Below are 26,208 nucleotides of genomic sequence, written 5' to 3' on the forward strand. Positions count from 1 at the left end.
CAAAATCAGCATCACAAATATCCGTGGCGTTTACGACAATTCCCGTTCGGGGCTAAATCAGATCCCTTCCTCTCCCCAGGCTCTGCTCCGGCCTCAGGAATGTCTGCTGAGCCCAGCTCCTCCTCCTCCTCCTCGCCGCCGTGCCCCGGCTCTGCCGCGCCGCCCAGCTCGCTGCACCTGCCCGAGAGCCGCCGGCCGCGGGAGCGCTCCCCGTCCCCGCTGCGGGGCTACCTCATCCCCAGCCCGCTGCCCACCCGCCGCACCAGGACCTTCTCGGCGTGAGTACGGCCCCGCCCGGGCCCGCGAGCGCGGCAGCCTGCCCAGAGAGCGGGAAAACGCCTTTTCTCACCGTGGATTTGTGGGACTTGTAGAGAGCTGTAGAGAAACAATGATAACTTATTAGTGTAAACGACCTACAAGTAGTGATTTCCTGCTCTGTTTTTCTGTTCTTCTCAAAAACTGTTTGTAAGGAAAATGTTTTTATTAATTAACCAATCAAGTATTAATTAATTAACCAACCAATGTCAAACCTATCTATAAAATAAGAGAATTTTCATATCTATCTATAAGAGAATTCCAATATTCTATCTATAAAAGAACCAACCAATGTCAAACCTATCTATAAAATAAGAGAATTTCATATCTATCTATAAAAGAAGAGAATTGCAATATTCTTTTAACTATCTATAAAAGAACCAACCAATGTCAAACCTATCTATAAAATAAGAGAATTTCATATCTATCTATAAAAGAAGAGAATTGCAATATTCTTTTATCTATCTATAAAAGAAGAGAAGAAAAATGTTTTTATGAATTAACCAATCAATTAGAATATGTCAAACCTATCTATAAAAGGAGAGAGTTTTCATATTAAAGCTACTGTTCTGCAAACCAACCTTCTAACAATCTGTGTAATTTCTTACTCAGCAGTAACAGGACACGGCCAGCAGTCCCTGCACGGGGCTGGAGGGGGGCTGGTGTCTGAAGATGCTTTGTGATACTCTTCTCCAAGAAGTTCTGATGCCTTTGGACTTTCAGCCCAAGTGATTTTTAGTTTTTCAATGCTCTATTTTAGAAAAGGATGTTCAAAGTCACTTGGCTTTTTAAGACAAAAGTTTTACAGGGAGGGGAAAATACACCGAGATTTCTCAAAACAGAGTTTGTTGTCTGAAGCTTTGCTTCACTTCAGACATTGGGTTCTGGCTTCCAGCACCAGTTTGTGTTGGTGCTTCCTTCTCAGATCCTGATTTTTTTTTTGGCATGGTCTCCCTTCTCACTGCCCCTGAAGCACTGGACCAAACCTCACTGGAAGTTTTGGGTTTTTTACTCCTGACACCTGTGCTAACGTCATCAAAGTTACATTTTAGGGATGCTCCATCACTTTTCAGAGGAAAGTGGCTTATTATTCAGTGGAATTATTTATTATTTCCTTGTTTCCTTTTCTTATGCAGCTTTTATACCTTCATCTTAAGATTGTTCAAATAGACCTGTTAAAGAATATGCTGGTTATCAAGGAGATCAGTTATGCCTGATCTCTTTCTCTAAGGTTTTTTGTATGAGGTTTTCCATGAAACAAGGTAATAATTGTTTATTTTTGTAGTTCTTTGAGGTAGTGATGTTTCACCAGAGCTTTCCAGGGGCCCTGTGGTGCTGTGCAGGCTCCTGTGAGCCCTGTCCAGAGGGAACTCCTCCCAGTGCAGGCAGCTGATGGTGTGGCCAGGTTTGGCCATTGCAAAGAATTCCCAGAGCCTGTCAGAGGCCTCCCAATGAGGAGCAGACCTGAAGAAGGCAATGTGGGCTCCTTTGTTCATCTCAGAGCCTTTGAATCTGGGTACTATGTGAAGCTTCTGCCACAGCCTTTTATTTCTGTGTGAGGAAGGTCTGGCAGTGCTGAATGGAAGCTGTGGCAGTAAGATCTCAGCCCCACAGCCAGCCTGTTTTGGGCCACTCACTCTGGTTGGTGTGCTTTTCCCTTTTGCTTCTTGCAGTGTTATCCAGCTCTTTTCTTCCAGGGTTATCCATGAGGATTTAAATGATAACTCTCACTGATGCTTCATATTATTACTTCTGAATTCAAAATGAGGCAAAAAAAGAAGAGAAGCAGAAGAAAACTTTATATATTGTCAGTTCCAAAAGCTTTCAAATGCCCTGAACTTCCTGATGGAAGTAGATTGCTAAAAGGAACATAATTGACTTAATAATTGGGGTTGCCCTTGAAAAGCAAGTCCAAGCTAGCTTGCTTCAGTGCTGTGTTAATAATGAACTCTTTGTAAATCTTCTCAGCTGTTAATCTTAGTTTGGTTCTTACAAAAAGAAAGAATTTGTTATTTGGCTTCCACAGTTCTTTAATCATTAATTAGTGTAGGAATCTTGCTGTATTTGTTTGCCCTGAAAACCAAAATAGCTCTGAATTTTTTTTTTTGGTGTGTGTCCTCTTTAAACAAGAGCTCTAGGTGAGCAGTTGTATAAAGAGATGAATGTGACAGGCAGTGGTTTATTATTCAGTGGTATTATTTAATTTTGGTTCACTGGGAGTGGGGGGCCTCATCCCCCACAGTGCCTTGTCTCTTTGAAAGATGCAATTGAACTTTAATAGCTTGTTTAGGACAGTGAGTGCTTTTCTGTGTAACAAGCACTTGTGAGGTCAGGTGTGTTGACAGCTTTATAGAGCTGGAAATGAAGTGATTTAATGGAGATTTCTTTCTTTAGCACTTTCAGCTACATTTCTTTATTGTTAGTTTGATTTAAGGAACAAAGCTGTTACCATTTTTTAAAAACAATTTCATTTGGACTTCAGTAAAATTTAAGCATTTGGGACAATGATGTCCAAGTTGCCATGATGCACATAAACAAATGGCTGCACTGTCATGTGTTTGAAGAATCGCATCAAAATCCTCTTCTAACATGGAATCTACTGGATATTCCTAGCATGAAGAAGGTTCTGACCTAGCAATGATCAGAGTAAACCCCATAATATGTCTAAACCAGTTGGTTTTCATTAATGGAAGTGTTTGAGTGAGTTTGGAACCCTGGATCCAAACCCTGGATCAGTGTATTTGATGCAGAAAAGGATTTAACCACAGTTTTCAGGACAAGTAATTGTTTTTTTTTTGGATGGCAGTACCATCAAAACCCTAAAGTTGGTTCTGCAAATGTGTCTCATTTTAAAATACAAGTGCCATGGCAGTGGAGGAGGAGTTCAGGCGTGAGTCTGGCTGTTATGCACCACAGCTGGGCTTCACACTTCCTGTGAAATCTGTGAAAGCACAGCACTTAGGTGGACACTGGTACTCCCAAACTCATCAAAGGTAGAAGATTTGTACATTTAGCAGAGATTATTTGTTTTGGTGTTTGATAACACTTGTGTGGAGCCACTTCTCTTTTTTAGCTGATTGGGTACAAGTGAGTCCTGCTTCTTTGTGCTTACTGCAGACAGTTCTCAACCTGGTAGAAATAGTTGTGCTAGGGAAATGTCATGGCTCTTTGGTGTGATGAGGTTTTGTTTTTCTCAGATTCATACTTCACTCCTCTTTAGAGCAAACACAAAATATGCTTGGTGTAGTGAATATAAAGCCCTAGCTGGCAAGCATGGAGGCAGAGGAGTTGCTGAGATAGGTAATTCAGATAACATCTCTGGAAAGCAGGAAGCAAAGGCAGGATGGTGTCTGGAAGTGGAAGATTCTCACATTTAGTGTGGTGTCTGGAGGAAAACATGGCCCAGTGACGGAGCAGTTGGATTCAAGATGGCAGTAGGTGCATTACAGTGCTAACAAACATCATCTTCATCTGAGTGTCCCTTCCAAAGGCCCCAGGCAGTGCAGTGTGGGGCAGTGAGAGCCGAGCGCTGCTGCAGAGCTCACAGGGAGGGAGGGAGGGAGGGCTTGGCCACTGTGCCCAGTGTGCCCTGGTGACAGTGGGAGCGTGCCCAGCCCTGAGCTGCTCTTTGTGCTTCCTCCTGCAGCACGGTGAGGGCCTCGGAGGGGCCCATCTACAAAGGGGTCTGCAAGTGCTTCTGCCGCTCCAAGGGCCACGGCTTCATCACCCCTGCAGACGGAGGGCCCGACATCTTCGTGCACATCTCAGAGTGAGTTCTGTCCGTGTGCCTCCAGCCCCACTCTTCTCTGCACAGACAAAAGCAAGGCACAATTCTTCCCAAGAATATTCTTATCTCGTTTGCTGTGCCTGTGTTTGTGCCAAAGTAGAATGCAATATGGAGATTGGTTACCCACAGTGATGGTGTTTTGTTTCCTTGGCCTGTCAGGGTCAGGTATGTGTGTGTGTCAGGACTGTGGGCTGACAGTCACGAGATTCTGGGCAGGGTGTGCAGAGTTGAGTGCTTGGCAGATTCAGTTTAGATGTAATGTAATATAGTATAGAATAATATAGTATAATAAAGTAATTAATTAGCCTTCTGATAAGATGGAGTCAGATGCATCATTTCTCTCCCCCCCTCATCAGGGCTTCCCTGCAAATACAAAATGTTCCCAAGGGGAGCTGCAGCTCTGCTTTGCCTTCATTATCAACTGCTCTCAACATTTCAGACACAATCTGGTTTATAATCTGTCATCCTCACTCCAGCAAAGAGGGGTTATGCAGATGTTACTGGCAGCAATAGATTATGCAGTTCTTTTCCTGTTGTTATTATTATAAATCTGTTGAGTTAAAAACTAGAAGATGATCCTTAAATCTCTTAGAATAAGCTATGAGTTTTGCCCAGACCCAGAAACTTGCATTCACCTGAAGCAAATATTTCATGCAGTGTCTGGTTTTAACGTAAAGATTTATAACACTGAAAATTCACTACTTTTACTTTGCACTGCTTGTACCATTATTAAACTAAAGGTTAATTGCCTTTACTGTTGAGAAAAGTCACACTTTATTACTTCCTTGAATTTATCTAGCTTAGGTTGTGAGCAATTTATAGTTGAAGCTTTCTCTGTTAAAGGGTTCATTAGTACTTGAACCCTTTTTGTCCTGAACACACTGAGAACCACCCCCTCTGAATTTACCTTTTGATAAACTAAGCAGATAAAGCTTTTTAAGTCCCTTGCTGAGAATTTTTCTCCAGTCTAAGCCAGTCTTTGCAGCATGCTTAGAAAAGAGACTGAAGAATTTAAGCATAATGTTAAGACTATACACTGCACACACACTTTCAGTGTAAGGAGATAAAATCTCCTCCAGTTCTGCTCTGTTTCTCTTTCTGTACATCCCATAATCGCATTAGCCCTTGATCCCCAGTCTTTGCAGCGTTGCTTACCTGCTGTGCCCTCAGCATCCTCTGCAGTGTCAAAGTTTGGTGCAGATCCAGCCTGGCATTCCCAGCTGTGGCTGCATTCCTGATTCCTGGATGTGAGGCTCCTGGCTTGGCTGCAGGGCAGCACATCCCCTGGGACAGCTCTGCTTGCCCAGCACATCCCCATGGGACAGCCCTGCCTGCCCAGGAATGCCCAGCACATCCCCTGGGACAGCCCTGCCTGCCCAGCACATCCCCTGGGACAGCCCTGCCTGCCCAGCACATCCCCTGCCTGCACTGCCCTTGGTGTTTATGGCCTGGCTAATCTGCAAGGTTTAATGGGCAATTTTAATATTTGTTCCTAGGCTGGGATGTTGACCAGTGGCTGTTGTCTCTGAGGGTGTGTGTGTTAAGACTGATGTTTATTCTCCTGTAACCTCTTCTACCACCAGTTTTATTTTACCTATTGCTCACAGTACTGAAGCTGTATAATCCTTATTTGTTGTTCAGAGTGGTTATCCAGTGGTAAGTCAACAAAAGCCTCACCAAACCCACTCCCATTGCCCCAGCTGTCTTTCCTGGCTATGTGTGCAGCACATGTCCTTGGAGAAGGAGCACTTGGCTCTCCTCCAGGTTTCTGGAATGTTGCTGCACCGTGGGCATTGACAGCCCAAAGCTTTGTAGGGCTCATGGGTGCAAATAGGTTCAGTGGTCTGACTTGTGTTCAACCCAAGGAAGTGACATTTTTAATACCTCCTTTCTCTTTTGTCTAATGCAAATGCACTATTTCTCCTCATTTCCTGAATAACTTAAAAATAGCATTTCCTATGTCACAATTTAAAAAAATTTAACTGTGAACATCTAGTCTGACCTATACAGTTACTGATCAGCAGGGGTTTAGTTACAACAGCCTTCTTGCAGAAACATGAATTTTCAGCCTTCTAATGAATTCCTTTTAAAGAACTGTCTATTTTCAGTCCTGGTTTTTTTCCCCAGTACAGTTTCTCTTCCAACTAGTTCAGTAAAATTTTCTTCAGTTATGTGAAATTATTCCTTTTAAAACCCTGGAGATGACTTTTTGATTGGGGTTGCTGTTTTGTTTGTCTGTACAAACTGAACTGCTCTTTCAGGTCCCTATCGTACTGCCCAACACATTTTTCTGTCTTGGACTTGATTCTGGGTGCACAAGGTGTTCCTGCCCTCAATTCCCCTCCACTCAGTAGCAACTCCAGAGATGTTTTTTCTGTTTCCCTGTTTAAGACTCCCATATGTCTCCTATGCTGAGGTCCCAAGTGACATTACAAAAATAACTTTGTGTGCTGTGATTTTTGGTGCTCTGTGCGAGGCCCCTGTGACAGGAGTCCCCTCTGGTGGGCTGTGCTGTTGGTGTATTGATCCCATCTGCTCTCAAACTGCTCTGACTGGGAGCCATCAATAAACTGTACTGGAGTAACCAGAGAGCTGTGCCACCCTCCCCTTCCTGCCACCCACTCCCTCCATCCTCAAGCACCACTGAATGAGCCAAAAGGTTGTAAAAGTTTATGGCCAGCCTCGCTGGTGGAGGTGTTTTCAGGCTTTTTTCAGTGTTTGTTTGGCTGGCACAGGAGGTTCTCTGCTCTGCCAGCCTCCCCCAGCTGTGCCCTTGCACCACCCTTGTGTGGGGAGGCTGGAGAGGGGCAGAGCTGCTCTGTGGGCAGGGCTGGGAGGCTCTGGGCCCTCAGACACAGCCCAGCCACGGGACCAGCCTGGCTCTCTCTATTCTCAGCTGTGCCATTTCACACCAGGAACAGGCTCCCTGTGCTGTGGTGTCCCTGCAGTGCAGCAGGAGAAGGCTGCAGGGCACCTCCTGTACCCCATCCATTGCTGGGAGGTATCTGTACCTTTCTGGCAGAGGCTTTGCCCCACCATGGTTGCCAGTCCAGTGCTGAGGGTCCTCTCCCTCCCTGGTGATCTCCTCCTGCCACAGACAGGCTCTGAGCTCACTGTGGTGTTTACTGACTTGGCTTTCACCATGGACCTCCACTTCTCCTCCCATCTCACAGCAGGCAAACCATGCCCTTCTCCTGGCAGAAACTGTGCTCAAAGGCTCTTTTCCTCCCACTTTCAGAAACATCTTAGTTCATATAGATTTTGTAGGACTGAAGTGTTTTGTGTTTTTACAGCTTCTCTAGGTCAATTCTGCTCTCTTGAATTCAACAGCATTTTCTATTGTAGCAGGAATGGGCCACTGTTTGAAATGTTTCAAATGTAGGTACTGTCTCAGAGCTTCAGTTCAAAAATAGCTGATGTTTCTGCCTCAACCTGTTAGTGAAAAGTGCTATTATTGAAGTACTGAAGGTTTCAGCACATTGTGTTCTTTAATTACTCAGAGTATATTTGAGTTGCTGGAAACAGCTTTTCGTGCTGGAGGGTGATGGTGTCACTGTCTTAATCCTGATGCAAGGCAACACTGGAAGGACACATTAGTAATGCCTTTCATTTCAGTTTATTTCACAGTGAATTTGATAGATTGCTCTTTATTAACTGGAATTGCTTTTTGTGGCAGCATTCTGTAGCCAGGCCTGTGGCTCAGGGGACTCCAGTGACTCTGGTTTGCCAGAGTTTTGAGATCCTCCTCATGTTTATCAAGTGATTCTTTTCCATCTATTTATTCAGTTAAATCTGAATGTGAGGGAGATGTTAGCCTGTTCACTGTCTCAGGCATCTTCTCATGAAATGAGAGCGGATTGTTTCTCCCAAATTCTTCCCAAAAGCTGGGATTTCAGGAGCTTGGATAAAATGGTTATGCCAGTTTGGATTCGCCAAGATAGACTGTTCCTCTGTGCTCATCACTAAGCTGTGATGATTAGTGAAGGTTTTAAGCATAGGCACCAGCTGCCTGACTTGCACACAGATTATTATGATTTTCAACATAAACTTTTAATTTGAGGAATTAAATTATTTTCTTCCATAAGCTTTGAGGAGTTGTGAGGTTACATTTTAGTGAAAATGTCTTCCATAGGATGGGATGTCTGTTTCCTGTAAGTTTCTTTATTTTTTGTAAGATAATAACAACACTTGGGTTGGCATTTCCTTTTTATAAGTGAACATTAGCCCAAAAATAAAGTCAAATATATGTGGCATTCAAAAGCTTCACTTGATATCTGCAAAATTTTCTGTGTATCTGTGCAGGAATGTGGACATGTAGACATGTTTTATGAGTGGAAGTTGCACCAAAGCTGCTTTATTGAGTTGGACTTGTGAGATATGGGTATAAATATGTGATCATAGAATTGTTGGGGTTGGAAGGAACCTGTGGAGAACATCTAGGCCACTGTCCTTGCCAAGGCAGGGTCAGCTAGAGCAGGTTACACAGGAATGCACCCAGGAGGGTTTGGAATGTCCCCAGACAGGGAGGGTTCACTCTCTCCCTGGGCAGGGCCAGTCACCTTCGACATAAAGAATTCCTTCCTCATGATGAGGTGGAACTTCTGGTGTTTAGTTTATGGCCATTGCTCCTTGTCCTGTTGCTGGGCACCACTGGAAAGAGCCTGGCACCATCCTCTTGGCAACTGCCTTTGAGATAATTCAATCTAATGAGATCCCCTCTCAGCCCTGTCTCCTCCAAACTGAGCTGGCCCTGCTCCCGCAGTCTCTCCTCTCAGGGGATGCTGCAGACCCCTCACCATCTCTGTGGCCTCTGTGGGCCCTCTCTGGTGGCTCCTTGTCATTCTCCTGAGGAGCTCAGGCCTGGCCACAGCCCTGCAGCTGTGCCTCAGTGGGGCTGAGCAGAGGGCAGGGTCACCTCCCTGCCCTGCTGGCCACACTGCCCCCAGGGCACCCCAGGCTCCCCCTGGCTCTCCTGGCCCCCAGGACACATCATGGTCACTTGTCACCCACCAGCACCCCGAGGTCCCTCTCTGCAGAGCTGCCATCCAGTGGGTGAGCCCAGCCTGTGCTGGTGCCTGGGGTTTTCCCTCCCCAGCTGCAGGACCCTGCCCTGGCCTGTGCTGGAGCTCAGCAGCTGCTCCTGCCCAGTTCTGCAGCCTGTCAGGGTCTGGCTGCATGGCAGCACAGCCTTTGGAAGGGGCCTTTTGTCTGCTGGCTTTGATTTAATGTGGCTCTGAAGGCTGCAGAGATTATTTGTTTTGGTGTTTGATAACACTTGTGTGGAGCCACTTCTCTTTTTTAGCTGATTGGGTACAAGTGAGTCCTGCTTCTTTGTGCTTACTGCAGACAGTTCTCAACCTGGTAGAAATAGTTGTGCTAGGGAAATGTCATGGCTCTTTGGTGTGATGAGGTTTTGTTTATCTCAGATTCATCCAGATTCACCCCTCTCTAGAACAAACACAAGTGTGCTTGGTGTAGTGAATATAAAGCCCTAGCTGGCAAGCATGGAGGCAGAGGAGTTGCTGAGATGGTAATTCAGATAACATCTCTGGAAAGCAGGAAGCAAAGGCAAATTCATTTGCCCGGAGTGAAATTTTAAAAAGGCCATAATTACATTTTTAATAGCAACATGTACAGTCAGTGCTTCCATTTCCACCAGCCTGTCAGATGATCCACTGTCAGCAAACTGGTGGTGGTGTTACAGCATCAGTGTGAGAGCTTTATCCTCCTGTATGGTGGTGTCACAGCTTTATCCTCCTGTGTGTCATCTCCTTGGCTCGTGTTCCCTCCTAGGATTAAATCAGCTCTCCCAGACACTCCCTGCTGTGGCTGCCAGCACACACAGTGCCTCTGGTGGCCTCCCTCTCCCCCTCTTGCTGTCCCACCTGTAGCTGTGGGATGTTCCCAGAGGGCAGACAGGACTCCCTGCAGTGCTGGCTGTTGGTGTTTCAGGTTCTGCCTTGCACTCAGGTTCACATCAGCTTCCCTTCCCAGCTGGGCTGCTGAGGGGGACTGGGGGAGCAGATCAAGTGTTGTGCATTAGAGCACTGCACCCACTCTTCTACTTCCCCAGAGCATTTGGGAGTGGGCACATGATGGAGATGGTTTGTGCCCCAGGATTTTGCATTTATCTGGGATTTGGCCTGAAGCCTGTGTACTTGCAAGGGCAAGGCAAGGAGGTGGCTCACCAGGGAGCAGTGATGGATGAATGACCACACTCTTGGTGTTTTAAAAGATTTTGTTTTGCAAAAGCAGCATATTTAATGAAAAAGAAAAAACATGCAGTGCTTGTGGGTTTTCTGCAGTTTGCCAGCACTTGGCTCTGAAGGGGAAAATGCTGCATTGCAGAGAGGCCTTCAGGCTGTCCTTCAGGCTGGGTTCCTGACCCGTGGGCAGTGATGGCTCTGGAGGACTGGTGCTGTGCTTCCCCCAGGGACACTGGCACCAGCACCCAGGGACACCCTGAGCTTGCTGTGCTTCACTTCTCCACTGTGGTGTGATCTCAGTTTTGCCTCCAGTGTCTGTAACTCAGCAGGGCTGGGCACCCGAGGGCTCTGGCTGGGCTCCCAGGTGGGGATGGTCCCTTTCTGCTGGTGCATTCCAGCTGCTGTGCTGGAGATGTTCTGTCAGCTGCATCTTCCTGCAGGGAGAGCCCAGCTGTGTCCCTGCTGCTCTGAGGAGCTGGCTCTGAGCTGCTTGTGTCCATGGAGAGATCATCTTGTCATGCTCCTTCCTTTCCTCTGTTTCCTGCAAGATCACTCTTTGGTGCAAAGCATTAGTGCCACATCTCCTGGCTTCTCTGTGGTGCTGCTCCTCTGCTGGAGTGGAACAATATGGACTGGAAATTAAAATTACCTGGTAATTCTAAATGATCTGAGAGCTGAATCTGAGCTGAGAGAACAAACTTCTCTGGCCTCTCTGGCTTTTCTGTGAACTACCAGCAAAACAGTTCCTGCTGACTGCAACCAACTGCTCTGGGGGTGCTGGGAAACCAAATCTCAGCTTTCTGATTGCCATCAAAATCCTGGATGACTTACATGCTTTGGACAGCACACATCCTTCCTGATGGGCTCCCCTTCTGATGCTTTGCTGCAGGGTGAAGTGTCTGAAATAGGTAAATTATCTGGGGCAGGAAGGAGAGGCAGCAGAATTCCAGATCTTTCTTGAGAGGGGTTTGGAAATGAATAGAACATGGATAATATTTTTCCTAAGGGTTTTCCACCCCCCCACCCCAGCTGGCTCAGAAAACTCCCTTTGCAGTGGTGCATGCAGGAGAGTCAGGTTGCTGTGGTCATTATTGCAGTGAAGTCTCCCCAGAATCTGCCCCTCCATGATCCAAACTGTGTTGGGTGGGATTGTGGCAGGATGCAGGCTGGCTGTGTGCAGGAGCAGGTGTCTGTCTGTGGCTGAGGGACAGAGGCATCCCTGCAAAGCTCTCTCCTGTTCCTTCCTCCCAGGGTGTCTGTGCTGCCTGGGCTGGAATTGGCTGCTGGAAGTAGATTTGGAGCCATAGCCATCCCTGACTGGGGATTCAAACCCATTCAAACCCGGGGAGCTGGGCACCAGGGTGGTGCATCCACTGAACTGGAGGTGCAGCTCCTGGGAAGTTTCTCTGCAGCAGCTCAGGGACCAGGGGATGCTGGAGCAGAGGCCTTGGATATGAACTGCTGGGATTCTTCAGAGTCTGAGCCTCTTTACACTGGTGTGTCCCAGTCCCTGGTGTGGCTGGTGGGGCAGGCAGCCCTGCTCCTGCCTGCCAGCTCCCTCAGGTCACTGCTGGCTTTGTGCTGGCTGCTGGGGCCCTTGGCTTGCCCAGGGAGTGCATGGGAGGGCATTTGGGATTAGTAACTCACAATGGTTCATTACTCTGTTGTATCTTGCTGTTAAAAACACCTCAGGTTTCTTGAGGCAAATGTTGAGGTGTTAAATGAGCTTTAAGAAGCCCAGGAGGAAACAGAGCCTATGAAGTGCTCATGGTGTCACCCATGGCGGGCTTGGTGACCAGCAAGGCTCAGAATTCTCTGAAAACTCTTGTTCCAAAATGTTTCCATGTGACTTTGGCTTTGTCCCAAGAGGTTTAACTAGAGCCCTGGAATATGAATAGCAGCTGTGAGGAGGAAGAACTAGAACATTCCTTATTTAGGTAATTTCCTAATAACCTCCCAGTTCCCTAAAAATAGTGCAGGATAAAATGCTCCACCATACCAGACTGGCACTGAGCTGGGAAATGGGAGGTGCTGGATAATCTAAAACTCACTCTATTGTGTCTCTCTCTGACTCTAACATCAGGGAAACATTTCCTATTTTTAGCTTGAATTTGAAGTTGTTGAAGTGCCTTAAGATTCCTGGGTATGTAGATATTCATTATTTTGACTTGAAAGTGCACTTCAATATCTCAAACAGAAGTGGAAACCTCCACATTCCTCTAGATCAACATTTAATATATGTGGAGGGTGTAAGTAAAAAATACAGACCTAAAATTATTTAATCAATATGTAACATCAAAAAAGTCCATGTTTAACTTCCTTTACCAAATTTTCCAGGTAACTTCCATTGTTTACAGAATGTCAGTTGTAGGCTGAGTGTTCCAAGAGCTCTGTTTACTCTCTCTGATCTTTTCCAGTTCATTTCCTGCCCAGTGCTGGAGGTTTGCATCCTGCTGGAGGGTCTCCCCCAGCTCTGTGCAGGGCTCTGCCTCCCCTGCCACATCCCACCCCCTCTGAGTGCCATCAGATTGTCCTTTCTGCCTGCCCCGCAAGCACTGCACAACCTGGCTGTGGTTTGTTCCTCCTTCCAAGCAGCACCTGTAGTCACAGCAGGGCTGGAGTGGCTCTGTGTCTGTCCCAGCAGCAGCTTTTGGTGGCAAACCCTGCCCAGGGGACACTGCTCACTCTCAGCTCTGTTCAGGCTGCAGACCTTTGTCCTCTTGCTTTTCATGTGCACTGGGGGCAGTGAGCTAATGATCTCATGTTTGTTAGGCACCAAAAATAACTAGGGATCACAAACCTGCAGGAGAAAAAAGAATATCTGATCTGTGGGAGGAAAGTTTAAAGGCCAAAAGCAGAGAATGAAATTGGAGATGTTTGTGTGGCCACAGCCTTTACACACAGCTGTGCAAAGGACAGGCCTGGCTCTGGTGGGGCAGGGTCACCTCAACAAGTGAGGAAAGACAGCAGAGTAGGGATCAGATGAAGCTGTCCTGGGGTTGAATGAGGTTTTATCACAAGCTCCAGTCACCTGTAGTGTCAGCTTGGATAAGCAGTGAAACCAAGACAGGATCTGATGCTGTCAGCATAATGCTCAGCCCTGCCAGAAATGCTCTCTAGCAGGGAAAAGTGCCCCTGGCTGGGCTGGGTAAGGCTCAGGGCTCTGTGGGGCATAATCTGATCCCTTCAGTAGAAGGAACACGAGTGTTTAACCTCATGATTCAGCATAAGAAATGTGGCTCAGCAAATATTTTGGTTTTTTCCTTTTTCCTTGGCAGACCAGGGGCTGACAGGCAGTGCCCAAAGAGTCACCCCCAAGGCCTGGGGGACGTGGTGGCTTTCAGTGACAGCTGAGTGTGTCCTGCAGTCTGGGCCTTTGCTTCTCCTCCCCCTGGCTGCAGTGTGGGGTGTGTTAGCCATGTTCTGTGTGTGTGTACTGATTCACCTGGTCTTGCTTCTTGGAAAAGCAGAATCACTTTGTTACCAGTGTACCTGCAACACCCACCTTACCAGAACCTGTCCAGGTACATATTCATATTTCCATTTAAATAAAACATTCCCTAACAAAACACCCATCCTTTTAAATGCTCAAGCTGCACTTCTTCCTCACTTGATTTTGAATATTCAAGTGATTCCTCATTTACCTCCACTTTTCAAGACCTTAAAGCTTTTTTATATTGGTGCTTTGGGAGACTCTGAATCCACTTTCCTTTTACATTAACCATATTACCTCTTTGCAGATTTCAAACGTTTATTTTACTAACTGTGGCTTATCCTGTTTTACAGGAGGTTTTAAAAAACATGTAAGGTTCCTGTTTGTTAAAAAAAAAAGATGTTTCAGCCAAACCTGAGATCCCTTCCTGGGCAGGGCATCCGTTTGGGGGTGGCTGTGCACTGGTGATGAGTTCCTGCTCCCCCTGGGGCCTGGGGCTCTGCAGTGGTGCCTGGAGCACCAAGGGGAGATGCTGCTTCAGTTTTAGTGGTTTTAGCTTTATTGCAAGATTTTTTTATCTTTTTTTTTTTTTGCCATGAAAGATCAAGGTTCCTTTGATCCTTCTTGAGATTCAAGAAGTTTAAGTAGGAAAGGTGATGTCATTTTTTTTATATACCACTTTTATTTTCACTTCTGGTTTGAGTCTTTTAACCCTTTCCTGTGTCTCTTGTTGGGGCTTTTATGTCCCCTCATCAGGTTCCAGTACATCCTCTCTGCAAAACTGCTGTTTCAAGTCAGGGGAAACGTCTGGGTCTTTGGCACTAGAAAAGGTAAATTAGATTCTGCTCCTGGAAGGACAGTAGGGGTTGGGTGTGCAATCCCTCCACACCTGAAAGGATCCCAAACCTGATGGAACTGGGGGAAATGGGGCATAGGTGGAGGCAGTGACTGGAGAGGACAGCACAGCAAAGGTCAGATGTGAGAGCTTGAGCAGAGCCTGTCCAGTGTGATACTGGGCTGGGCTGACAGGGTGGCCTGGAGACTTTGGAAGTAAATAAAGGTCAGCTGGATCAGCCTGTGTGGGTTGGAAAGGGCTGTCAGGTCTGATGAAGGAGGCTTTATCTCGATTTTTGCTGTAAATATTTCTTCTGCCTTCAATTTACTCCCATTTTCCCAGGCACTGCTCTGAAGGGTTCAGCTCAGGACCTGCCTTCCTGGGTCTGATTGCCACAGTCAGGGGCAGCTCTGGAGTAGAGATATTTCCAGGGAAATAAAGTTTGAAGGACTTTATTCCCTCAAACATTTCAAGCCCCAGGCCTTGGGAGTGCCTTTAACTCCTCATAGCAGGTTTTAGATTAATATTTAGATACAGGAGCATTTTCAATATCATGTTGATACAATCAGTTAGCAAACAATGACTTTTCTTTTGAGTTTCCCATGGGAGAAGCCTTGATATAGGGGTCATTTTTAGCTTCCCTTGTACATGCCTGCTTACCCTGTCCTGTGTGGGTTGGGCTGCTCTGGCTCACCACAGCCAGACAGGAGCCCTCAAAAGGGGAAGGGCTGGGAGAGGCAGTGCTGGTGATGGAGCTGGAGCAGTTTTGCAGAACTGTGAGGAGAAGCAAACTCTGATGTGAGGTTAGAAGTGGCAGTAGGGGCCAGTGTATTTACCTCCTATCAGTCCTGCCAGCCTTTCCTGCAATAGAAAATCCCTAAGATTAATGGGTCACAAAATGAGAGTGGATATAAAGGGCACTGCTAAAATCTGAGATCCCTGCTATTAAGAAAACATGGGGTAAAATTCCTGGGTGGGGTGAGCGTGCTCCCAGTGAGCTCTCAGAGAAGGCAAATATCAAACTCAGTGGTGCACTACAGTAAGTGGTCCTGACCTAGACCAATTATTTTATTTCCTGGACCCAAATCTTACCTCCAGTGTAACAGGAGCTCACAAGCAAGTCTCACCAATTAGACATCCAGTAGAATTTGTTTTTAGTGTTGATCTGTTCCCAAATACAGATACTGCTGAGAAACACTGAAAACCTTCACTGAGAAATGTCAGGGCAGGGGAAGCTGAGCCGATAGGTGTGGGTACATTTAAAGAAAGGTGAAGTGGCATCTTCTGTACTGTCAGAGCCTCATGGCAAGGCAGGAGGGAGGAATCTCTGCCAGTCTTCAGTGGCACATGCTGGGATTTTTATTACAAAGCTCTGATCTCAAACACAGGGTGGAGGTGAGGAGGGCTGTTTGCAGCTCTCTGTGTCATCAGCACCTTGATCTGAGCAGAAGCTGAAGCTCTTTTGGCATCTCCCACTGATTCCAAACCCGGGCTCATGGTCAGTAGCAAATGCACAGTGCAGGTCTTGCAGCATCCCCTGGCATCACTCTGGGGGAGGTGAGGCCAGGAGGAGCCTCCTGGAAATCTCCCTGAGTGCTGAGTGGGTGTTTCTGCAGGCTCACACATCGGGATAGCAGAGCTCTCTTGTAGGGGGATAGAATATAAGAAAATAAGACAGTGTAGAAAGGAATCTCACCCCTAAGGAGCTGCAGCTTGGCCAATTATCAAAGATCAGGAACAGGCCTGACTTTAACAGGCCCCAGGTGTAAGCAATGAGAAGAAGATGCTATAAAAGAGTGGGGTGGCTGGGTGAGAAGGGAACTGGGGTCAGTGGCTGCTTTGGGAAGAAGAAAGAGTCAGTGCTCTGAGGAGCTGCCCATGAAAAACACCAAGAAGGTTTGGAACTTTTGTGATAAGGGGACAGCAGTGTGGAACCCCTGCAATAAGATGACAACACTCTCTTTTCTCACAGCAAGTAATTTTGAAATATTTGATACCATATCTCACTTGGGCTCTTTTTTATTTTATACCACAAACTGTGTTATGGTAGAGTAATCTAAAGGGAAAATCTTGCCATTACATGGTACAGTTCTTTTAAAGAAAAAATGGGAAAAAAAAAACCCAAAGTGAAACTTCAAAAGCTTAAGTGAGAAGGGGGGAAAAAAACAACCAAAAAGAGATCAATTTTCTTTAGTTTAAATCCATATCCTCGAAGTAAGTGGCAGCCCTGCCCTCTAGTGCTGTTGCGAGTGAGGTGCTGGTGCACGGCTCTCAGTCCAAGCCTTGGCACACCTGAGTATTCTTTAAAGCAGATTGAGGAGGTGATTTCTGTGGGTTTTATTGGGTTTTATTTTGTACTTCTTGTGGTTGGTTGGTTTTTTTTAGGACGATGGTGGTGTTTATAATGTTTTCATAGGATTTCACTGTGAGACAACCAAAATCAGCCTCAGACTCTGACAGATGACAGGCTCTATGAAATCCCTGAAGTACTTTGAGCGTCTAAGCTAACAATTCTGATAAAAAATTCAGTCAGCTGCAGAAGAGAACGAGTGTTTCTGTGACTCCTGACTAACTGGAGCTTCCCTCCGCAGCATTGAAGGCGAGTACGTGCCCGTGGCAGGCGACGAGGTCACCTACAAGATGTGCACCATCCCTCCCAAGAACGAGAAGCTGCAGGCAGTGGAGGTGGTGATCACCCACCTGGCCCCTGGCACCAAGCACGAGACCTGGTCAGGGCATGTCATCAGCTCCTGAGGGGTCCCCTGGAGCGTGGCTGCTGCCAGGGGGGCTCTGCTCAGCAACTGGCTGCAGGACCTGGCTGAAGAATTCTGTGTGAGGAAATACTGCATTGTCAATAAAGCAGATGCAGGCCAAAAATCACCATTTTTTTTACAGCTGGCCTGATTAAAAAAAAAAGGCAATTCAAATGCTAATGAAAAAAATCTAGCGTAATGTGTTTACAAGAAATGTATTTAAAGAGACCTAGTTTGTGTGCTTGGTGGAGGAGGGGAGGTTTGGGTTTTCTTTTGTCTTGTGAACTGATTCCAGGAAATGCCCAGGGGAAGGGGGGAGAGGTTTCAAGGAGAGCTCTTCTAGTGCAGGTGGCCCAGCCCAGCTCAGAGCCCTGGGTGTGGGGTGAGCCCTGTGCTCCCTCTGCTGCTCTCCAGGGCTGCAGTACCTTCATTGCTGATTTAGTGCCTGAATGCCCTGGCTGACAGACAGAGGTGTTCATTGCTGACTTGTTTTCCTCATGGAAGGAAGTTCACAAACAGAGCAGCTGCCACAGGGTGGAAAATCTCCATCAGGTGGTTGTGCTCCAGTGCCCATCAGGTGCACCCCTGCAAATGGTGTGGCTGCACAGGTGTGGAAACTGTGTTGTACTGGGAAAGCTGGGGTTGTTTGTGAATTTACTTAGGTGCCTTGATGGTTGATTAGCAACAGATTTTATAGGCCAGTATTAAAAAAAAAAATCCATCCCAAATTTAAATTTGCTCCAAGGTAAGTGGTAGAAAACCGTAGAGTAGTGGACACTTCATTGCCTCAGAGGGTGTCTGAATTTTGACCAAGCTGAGGATTTGCCTTTCAGACTGCATGCAGTGGACTGGCATGGTGTGCCAGGGGCAGGCAGGACACCTGCACTGCTGCACAGCAGGTGTGGGCTGCCCAGGCTCAGCTGTCTTGGTGAAGTAAATTCTGCATCTGTTTCCCTGGCAAACTCCCTTGGTAGGATGTGATAGGGCCACCCTTCCCCAGACTTTTGTGTAGTTGTAGTGCTACTAAATTGTTTTTGCTCCTATTTGCCTTCCACATTTTTTTTTTCAAATGAAGTATTTTTCTCTGTTATTTTCCTAACAGTGGATTTTTATTGACTTTGCAAATAAAAGTTAAAAAAAATACACAACTCTTGTTAGTTGTATGAAACAGTGCAGCTTCAGTTGTGTATTTGGAGCTTCACCAAAGGTGCTGGCTGTCAGGAGCTGTCCTGAGCCTCTCCCAGCAGCCAGTCTGTTCCCAGGTGTGATGTGGGGTCAGGAACTGCTGTGCTGGCTTCTTTTCTTTAGCTGTGCCTGTGTTGCTCTAGTGGGGTTTGGGTTGGGTTTGTTTTTATGACCCATAAGCCTTGGTAGTGGTGGGTTTATCACTGTGCAACTTGTTGGAATATCACCCCCTGCTTTCTTTACAATAAATGCAACCATTGCAGTGCTTCCATGTGTTTCCAGTCTGCTCCCTGGGTAGCTGGTGCTGGGCAGGATCAGCTTTAAGGAAGGGGAGAATGCTGCTGCCTGCACATGCACCCCTGTGTGGTGACTTCGGTTTTATTTAAGGAAATGTTTTCCCAGCCACTGACTGCACTTAGCAGAACAATGAGGAAATAACAAGACCAGCACATGTCAGAGGAGGCTCCCAGGACAGAGCAGCCAGAAATGTATTTGGGACTGAAACCAATCAAAGCAGCAGCTCTTAAACTGTTGTCCTTAAAGAGCATTCCTACACTAGGGATGGTCCTGGTCCCATGAAAACAGGAATTAGTTAGGGAAGAAGGGTGCTGGGAGACAAAGTTTTGGTGCATGAGGTGCATTGCAGCTCCCCTCTGTTTTTGTAAGCCCTTTTGGGTTTTGGGTGGTACCAAGATTCTATTCTCTGCTTTTTAATTGTGCAAGTATCCCATGAACCTGGAACTGTAAAAATTAGTATTATTAATTTTTTGGTACAGAGAGCAGCATGCAACAGGTCTGCTTCAAGTATTTTATTTTCCATAATGATCAATCAAAACAGGATATTTTAATGATAAAATCAGATTTTATTCTCCTTTACTAAATCAAACCGTTTCTACTCAAGATTACTTTCCTAATACCAGATGAGAAAAGTAATAATAACAGTTATACAGACTGCCAGGCATTGACTTGAATTTTAACAGAAACGTAGTTTAGGTCATTTTTGTAGTATGAAAAATCTCACCTACCCTTAATGCCTTAACCAGGAATCTCAGAAAATGAACAGAAAGTGGCAGAAATAGATTTCACTAATGTGCTGAAGTTATTTTAATTAATTTTTAGAAATGACTTTTTAGATTTGGTCTGCACAGAATGTAGGTAGCATGACCTGACTTGTGCCTTGGCACCACATCCATCCTGAGGAGGGAACTTTGGCACCAGCCAGGGATGGCAGTCAGGGACTTCTGGTTCAGTGCCATCTTTCCAACCCCAGGAAGAAATAAAACATTTCCCTTTTACTCATCTTCCAGTTTTAGAAAAAAAACTGTCTTATAATTCATGTTAATTCATATAGCACAAGGTAAGTATTTAAAAAAAAATCAACTGTTTCTTTTAAAAAGCTGCCTCAACATAAAAAACTAAGGATTAAGCCTTGCAGGCCAATTTTAAGACCATGAATCAACTAGAGGCAGATTATGTCTCCCCTTCCCTCCCTAAATTGTAATTAATTAGTTAAGGAAGTTTACAGGTATCTTAAAAACCAACCCAAAATACAACCCAACCCAAGCCCCAAAACCAAGCAAAAAGAAAACAATTTATGTGATTGGAAATTGAAAGGATGGTGCTAAAAGCTCTGCTGTGTTCCCCCAGGCAGCAAGGGGTATTCAAGTAAAACATTTCCCTTTGCTAATGACTGACCTGCAAAGCACCTGCTATACACGACTGATTACATAAAAACAATACAGAATGAAGATGATGTTTCAAGTTATTTTGCTGTTTTAACTGTCCTCAAAGTGTGAATTCTGAGTCTTCTTTTATTTAAAAAATAGCTCTTCACAGATTCTTCTTGTATCCTCTGGGGATGTGACACTGTGGCCTTCTGTTCTGGAGTCTGTGAAAATTTCATAGTCATTCCCTCCCTGGAAGCAGAAGATGATTTAATTTTATTTAACAGAAAGCACAGTCACAAATAGGGACAGATGAAAGGAAACAGGGGGAAAATGGACTTTTTCCAAGGGCCTGCAGTGATTAGGCTCAGTGAACAACAGCACTGCCCTGGATGAGCACAGATCCGCAAAATCCATCCCTAGCTTCATTCCCAAATTTCTGTTTGCCACACTGCTTCCACAGGTCAGCATCAGCTGTCAGTACTTCAACGCTCTGGAAATGCTGCACTGCCACTTAGAGGGTCTGAAATGAACTGTCTGTGAGCTCTGTGCCAGAGGGACAGGTGATTACTTTTGCAGCTGATGTCAGGGGGGGAAAAAAACTTCAATTTCAAGCTTGTCTTTCTCTTATAAAATGTTATTTTCTGAAATTTATAAAGTCCTGTGTAATTTAAGAGTTTTGTAACTGTGAGTTCTTATCAAAACAAGCCTTTTCTTATAAAACTTAGCCTGCCACTGTTCTTTGGCCATATTCAGATAGCTTTAATTTCAAGCAAGTCCTTGTGCTTGCCAGTGCCCTCACAAGCTCTTGTCAGGTCTCTGATCAGGTGTCTGATTTTTAAAAGCCTCTGAAGTGCCCTGCAGAACTCTGCTCCATGGTGAGAGACAAGGGACTCTGCTCACTTCCCCAGGGTGGAGCCAGACAGAGTAGTGAGCAAAGGCACAGTGTTAAATAAGACAGGAAATAAATATGTGTAATAAACACCAGCCAACAAAAATCAATCTACACTGAGCAGGCAGGACAATCAGTTTCACACAGTCATGTCACCTAGGCATTTAGCAGAATTATACAAGTTCAATTTTCAAACAACCTCTGTTAAGGCAAGAACCCTGTGTTCAATTCAGGAGACAAGGAAAACTTCTCATCTGCAGCCAGGTAAACATGGACACAAGTTTATGCCCTGACTTCAGCTCTTGTCAGGATTAAGGTTGTAAGGTTAGAACCTGCACTCCTTGAGGTTTAATTACAGCAGCTCTCAAATTAGTGTATCAAACTAATGTACTCACTGGCATGGTCTTGTCTCCGAAGAAATAAATAGTCTTGTATCCATCCTTGGCAACAATTCCTAAGCAGTACCTTTTATCCCAGCCATCTGGGAACACATCAATGCTGATCTGCCCTCCTAGGAGAGAGAGGAACCAAGACTTGTTACGTTTTAACAATGTATTGCTGAGGGGAGAAGAAGGGAAAAAAACCCCAAACCGGGTAAGATTTTAGGCAGAGGGAGCTTTGCAGAAGACACAGAAATGTTGTGAGACTCTGGAGTTAAGTCCTGCAAGTACAGAAAGTGTTTTATAGGATATCAGTTATTAGAGCTGTGATTCAGAGATTATTTATCCATTCAACAAAGTCTGAGCACGTTCCCAAATACTCACTGCTATCCAAATGAACCTTTTAGAAGAATTACGTTTAATCTCTTTTACTTTCAGAAAGAAAGGACACATGAACACAGCTACTGATGTATGTACAGCCATAAAATCACAGGCAAAAGACTTTCTAAGGCTTTCAGAGTAGGAAAGGGAAGAAATCAGCCTTTTCAGCAGCTGTTCCAATTCTGAGCCCTTGGCCTTCACCAATACCCAAGAGCATGATTCCCAGCTGAAGCAGGTGTCCAAAAGGTATTTACAACATAAAGGAGACACTGAACTGCAGTTCCCTTTTGCCTTAGTGCTTCAGCACTAATGCCAACCATACTTTGCAGTTCTGAAAAACAATAAAAGGCAGGAGTGTGGGAATATGTTAGGAGAGAGGGTAAAATGAAAAATGCATCAAAAATTAATTCCCCCTTATTATATTTTTTTCCTTAAGTTTGCACTTGCTTTTGGATTCTTTCCTTCCTCCCACACAGTGCAGGTACAGCTGAAGAACCAAGGGCAACTGGAACAGCACTGAGGGAGTAGCTCTGATCAAAACTGATTCACAGAAACAACTCTGACTAATCTGAAGCATCTAATATGCTCCAAAATGAGCAGAATCAGTCACACAACTGACATTAAAGGACAATGAACTGATGACAAGAAATGAAGTTCTCTTTGTTGATGGATTTCAATTAAAATATCCCAATAAAAGGCTGAGAGGAAAAAGAGGCTCAGTCTTGCCTGCAACCACCCCCAGAGAGACCTGTCACACAAATGAGATGGGATGTCACAGCCATAAGAGAGTATGACTTAAATGAAATTTAAATTAATTGATGTTTTAAATGACATTCTTTTAAAGTATTACCTATTGAAAATGTGAGGCCTTTGCCTGCAAATTCTCTTTGTAGATCAGCTACAAATTTCTCTCTTATATGCTCCTTCTGTTAAGGAAAAAAGAAAACAAAACCAAACAACAGTTACATGCTGTAACTGTGTTGATTTACCAATGAAAAGATAACCCAAAAACACCTCTAAAAAAGAATGGTTTTATTGATTTGAATGGACCCAGGCTGATTACACTATAGAGGACAACATAAAGTATGGTTTTACCTAGGACAGGGTTTTTTAGAAACCCCATGTATAGAAGTAGGATGTTCAGTACTCTGGATATTGGATTAAAAACATGAGCCAAACCCACCCTTCTGCAAGTAATCCTTGCTATTCCAACAAAAAACCCATTGTCTATTGCTTTAGGTCTGAATGAACAGATTAGTTAAACCACATGGAAAGGATTAAAATGAAAAACCAACAATTGCACAAACGATGAAAGTTTTTAAAAAATCATAACCTGGCCATAACTGCCTCCTCCAGGAGAGCTGGGTATTTTTCAGGAGTTGTAACTCACTTTATCAAGTTCATAGAACTCAAGTCGTTCCTCCTGGCTGCAGCTTCTTCCAATGGGGGACACATTTAACATCCCATTTCTGAACTCAATGAAAGTGCCTCTGCAAGGAAATTGATCACAAGACAGAAAATGGATGAGAAAACTGCTCAAAACACTAAATATCACAGTAAATTTCCATTTAATTCTACAGGCAGTGGGAATCACCTGTCTCACTACACGCAGGTACCTCTAGCACCAGTAAGTCTTTTGGACTTTGAATATGGCAACCTCATCATCATCATCCTTACTGGCTTTTGAAAGCACCTTTTGGTTTAACAAGTGTGACTGGAGCATCCCATCAAGCTCAGGGCCTGACAGGCCAGGCTGTCAGTGTGGGGTGAAGCTGCAGAGTTCCCAGCAATGTGAGCAGTGCCCTGCCTCACAGGGCACCTTTCAGTGTCTGCACAGCTGCATCTCACACCTCACACAGAGCTGCTCTGGCTGCACTTCTCATCTCTGAATTCCAAACATGGCAAGGGAACTCTGCTACTTCAAACCTGAATCTCCTTCCCTCTGACACAAAGTGCTGATCAGTATTTCAATCCCTGTGCTCCAGCTGGGGACTTGTCTTTGTATGCATGGACTGAGCTCTGTTTCACACACACAGTGCTGCTCCCCAAGCAGAAATTACTCATTTTTTTTGCTGAGCACCCTGAGCTGAGCTTTACATCCCCATGGAGAACAGGGCCACACTGAGATGTCTGTGGGCACATACCTCTTCTTTGGCAGTTTGATCTTTGCAATGTAACTCAGGCAGTAGTTGATGACATCTTGAAGGATGTCCTCGCCCAGGTGGCCCTGAATGCTCTAACAAAACAAACACCATTCAACCAAGGGTCCAGAATTTGAGATTCTAAAAGCAAGTCACATGGAAAACACAGACATTGGGTAATCAGGCATGGTTAATAGCACAGAGAAACAAACATGCCTTCAATCAGTAACATCAGCTGATGCTCACATGGTACTAGCTAAAGGCTCTCTTTTTTCTTTTTGTTCACTTTATAACACCAAACTGTCCTTTAATATGAATCCCAGTTGTACCTGCTTCAGAAGGAAACTGTGCCACAGGCAGCAGCCCCAAACAAAAAGCTCCATTTAATGTCTGCTACAGCCAAACACGAAGAAATGGAGCTCGTTCCTGCAGTAAACTGGAACCACTGGTCAAGGCAGCAAATTCAGCCAGGATCTCTTAAATGTTTACTCTCCATTATTTATGTTAAACATTACATGCCAAATGAATGATCCATTAACAGGACTAACATATGAAAGCAGCAGCAACTTTGGTCTTTGAAAGGGTGATTACAAAGGACTACACTGTACAAATAAATCAAAATATTGTTTAGAAGATTTCTTTTTCTCACTATTGGAAATTTCACACTTACCTGCTTGCTCAGGAATTTCCCATCTTTGTATGCTACCAGGCCATTTTCTGAGAACACATAGTCATATTTTTCAATCACTGCAAACAAGCAAAAAAGACAGTAACTCATCATTTCCCATCAATGCTTAGTGCAGAATTATCTTAAATGTTAAATAGCTTAAAATACAGCAAACATTAGCTCCTAAAGCATGAGAATTTCAGCAGCATAGCATCAAGAGCAAGATGAAAGCTTGTCTCATTTCTCACTATGATTAACACACACCTCAAATCATGTGAAGTCAATTGTTTGACTTACCTGTGGTTTTACTTAGAGGCATGTAACTCTTTGCATTAAATGTAAAGGAATGACCAAACAACTGGCACATGGCCTGGCTTGAGAGCAAGTCAAATATTGCCCTTTTAGGTTTGTTTCCTCAGTGTCACTAATGCTCAGCAGATGTCTGGGAGCTGTCTCAGCACCACACAAGATGATATGGTTTACTGGAGAGCACTTGGAAGGCAAACAAACTGAGCTGTCTGGGCACTACAGGAGGCTGTCAGTGGCATCAGTTAAGTGAAGACCATTAGGAATAAAGGAGTAAGACAAGAATCCATAGTGAACCCCACAGTGAACAAATCCAGGTCCTCAGGGATGTGCTCGGCAGCTGAGCAGCCCACACGTGTATGTCACACACAGGACTGCACTGTACACAGCACTGTGACAAAGCCCTCCCAGGGCTCTGCCACCAAGGCAGGATTTCACCATTAGCAGCAACCTCTTAATTTAACATCGAGATACCTGCAGAGTGCAAACAGGCTGCGATTTCCAAACGCCGGGGAGCAGCTCCCCACAGCCTGAGTGCAACACAGCACCCCCAGGAAGACAATTACAAGCAAGGGAAGAAGGGGATGGACGGGGTTCAACCTCCACCTGCCCTTGGCGGCTGCCCGGGGCCCGGAGCGCGGATGGCCCCAGCGGGATCGCCTCAGGGGATGGCCTCAGGGGGATGGCCTCAGGGGGATGGCCTCAGGGGGATGGCCTCAGGGGATCGCCTCAGGGGGATCGCCTCAGGGGGATCGCCTCAGGGGGATCGCCTCAGGGGATGGCCCCAGCGGGATCGCCTCAGGGGGATCGCCTCAGGGGATGGCCTCAGGGGGATGGCCCCAGCGCGGATCGCCCTTACCGTCCTCGCCCAGCTGCTCGCGGATCTTGGCCAGGTCCGAGCCGCCCACCACCCCCACCTTCATCTTCTGCCGCAGCCGCTGCATGAACGCCGCCATCTCCGCCGAGATTCTCTGCAGTCCAAAACAGAGCCGTCAGATTTGCCAGAGGCCAGCGCCTCCATTCCGGAACAAGCAGCCCGTGCGGGTCCTTCAGCAGCGTTAAATGAATGAAGTGCGCCCACAGAGCCCGCGGCACACGGCACAGCCGGGCCCCGCGCTGTGCCATCCGCCCCGCTCCCCGCGGGCCCGCAGCCCCGTCCCGCACTCGCCTGGCGCGGCGCCGTGAGGGTGCCATCCACGTCGAACAGGCAGAGCGCTGAGGGCGGCGCCGCCATGGCTGCACCGCGGGGCCGCCCCTCCCGGC

At 45.8% G+C, this 26,208-nt stretch overlaps 2 protein-coding genes across 3 annotated transcripts in view; one reads left to right on the forward strand and one right to left on the reverse strand.

Moving 5' to 3' along the window:
• CARHSP1 (calcium regulated heat stable protein 1) overlaps positions 1 to 18,780 on the forward strand; it is a 37,752-nt gene extending 18,972 nt beyond the window's left edge. For both annotated transcript variants that reach the window (XM_036392364.2, XM_036392365.2), the window contains exons 2-4: positions 80 to 278; positions 3,962 to 4,084; positions 17,168 to 18,780. In XM_036392364.2, the coding sequence (XP_036248257.1) occupies positions 100 to 278; positions 3,962 to 4,084; positions 17,168 to 17,330 (465 nt within the window). In that variant the 5' untranslated portion in view covers positions 80 to 99 and the 3' untranslated portion in view covers positions 17,331 to 18,780. The remainder of the gene's footprint in view (positions 1 to 79; positions 279 to 3,961; positions 4,085 to 17,167) is intronic.
• Positions 18,781 to 19,308: 528 nt separating this feature from the next.
• Positions 19,309 to 26,198, reverse strand: PMM2 (phosphomannomutase 2). Its single transcript, XM_036392363.1, has 8 exons — positions 26,114 to 26,198; positions 25,805 to 25,916; positions 24,643 to 24,719; positions 23,976 to 24,067; positions 23,222 to 23,321; positions 22,682 to 22,757; positions 21,466 to 21,581; positions 19,309 to 20,430 (listed from the first exon to the last, which is right to left on the reverse strand). Exons 1-8 carry the CDS (start codon positions 26,177 to 26,179, stop codon positions 20,326 to 20,328), a joined length of 744 nt encoding a protein of 247 aa, XP_036248256.1. The 5' UTR covers positions 26,180 to 26,198; the 3' UTR covers positions 19,309 to 20,325.
• Positions 26,199 to 26,208: the final 10 nt, after the last annotated feature.

The sequence above is a fragment of the Molothrus ater genome, chromosome 16, assembly GCF_012460135.2.
Source record: "Molothrus ater isolate BHLD 08-10-18 breed brown headed cowbird chromosome 16, BPBGC_Mater_1.1, whole genome shotgun sequence".
Classification (NCBI taxonomy): domain Eukaryota; kingdom Metazoa; phylum Chordata; class Aves; order Passeriformes; family Icteridae; genus Molothrus; species Molothrus ater.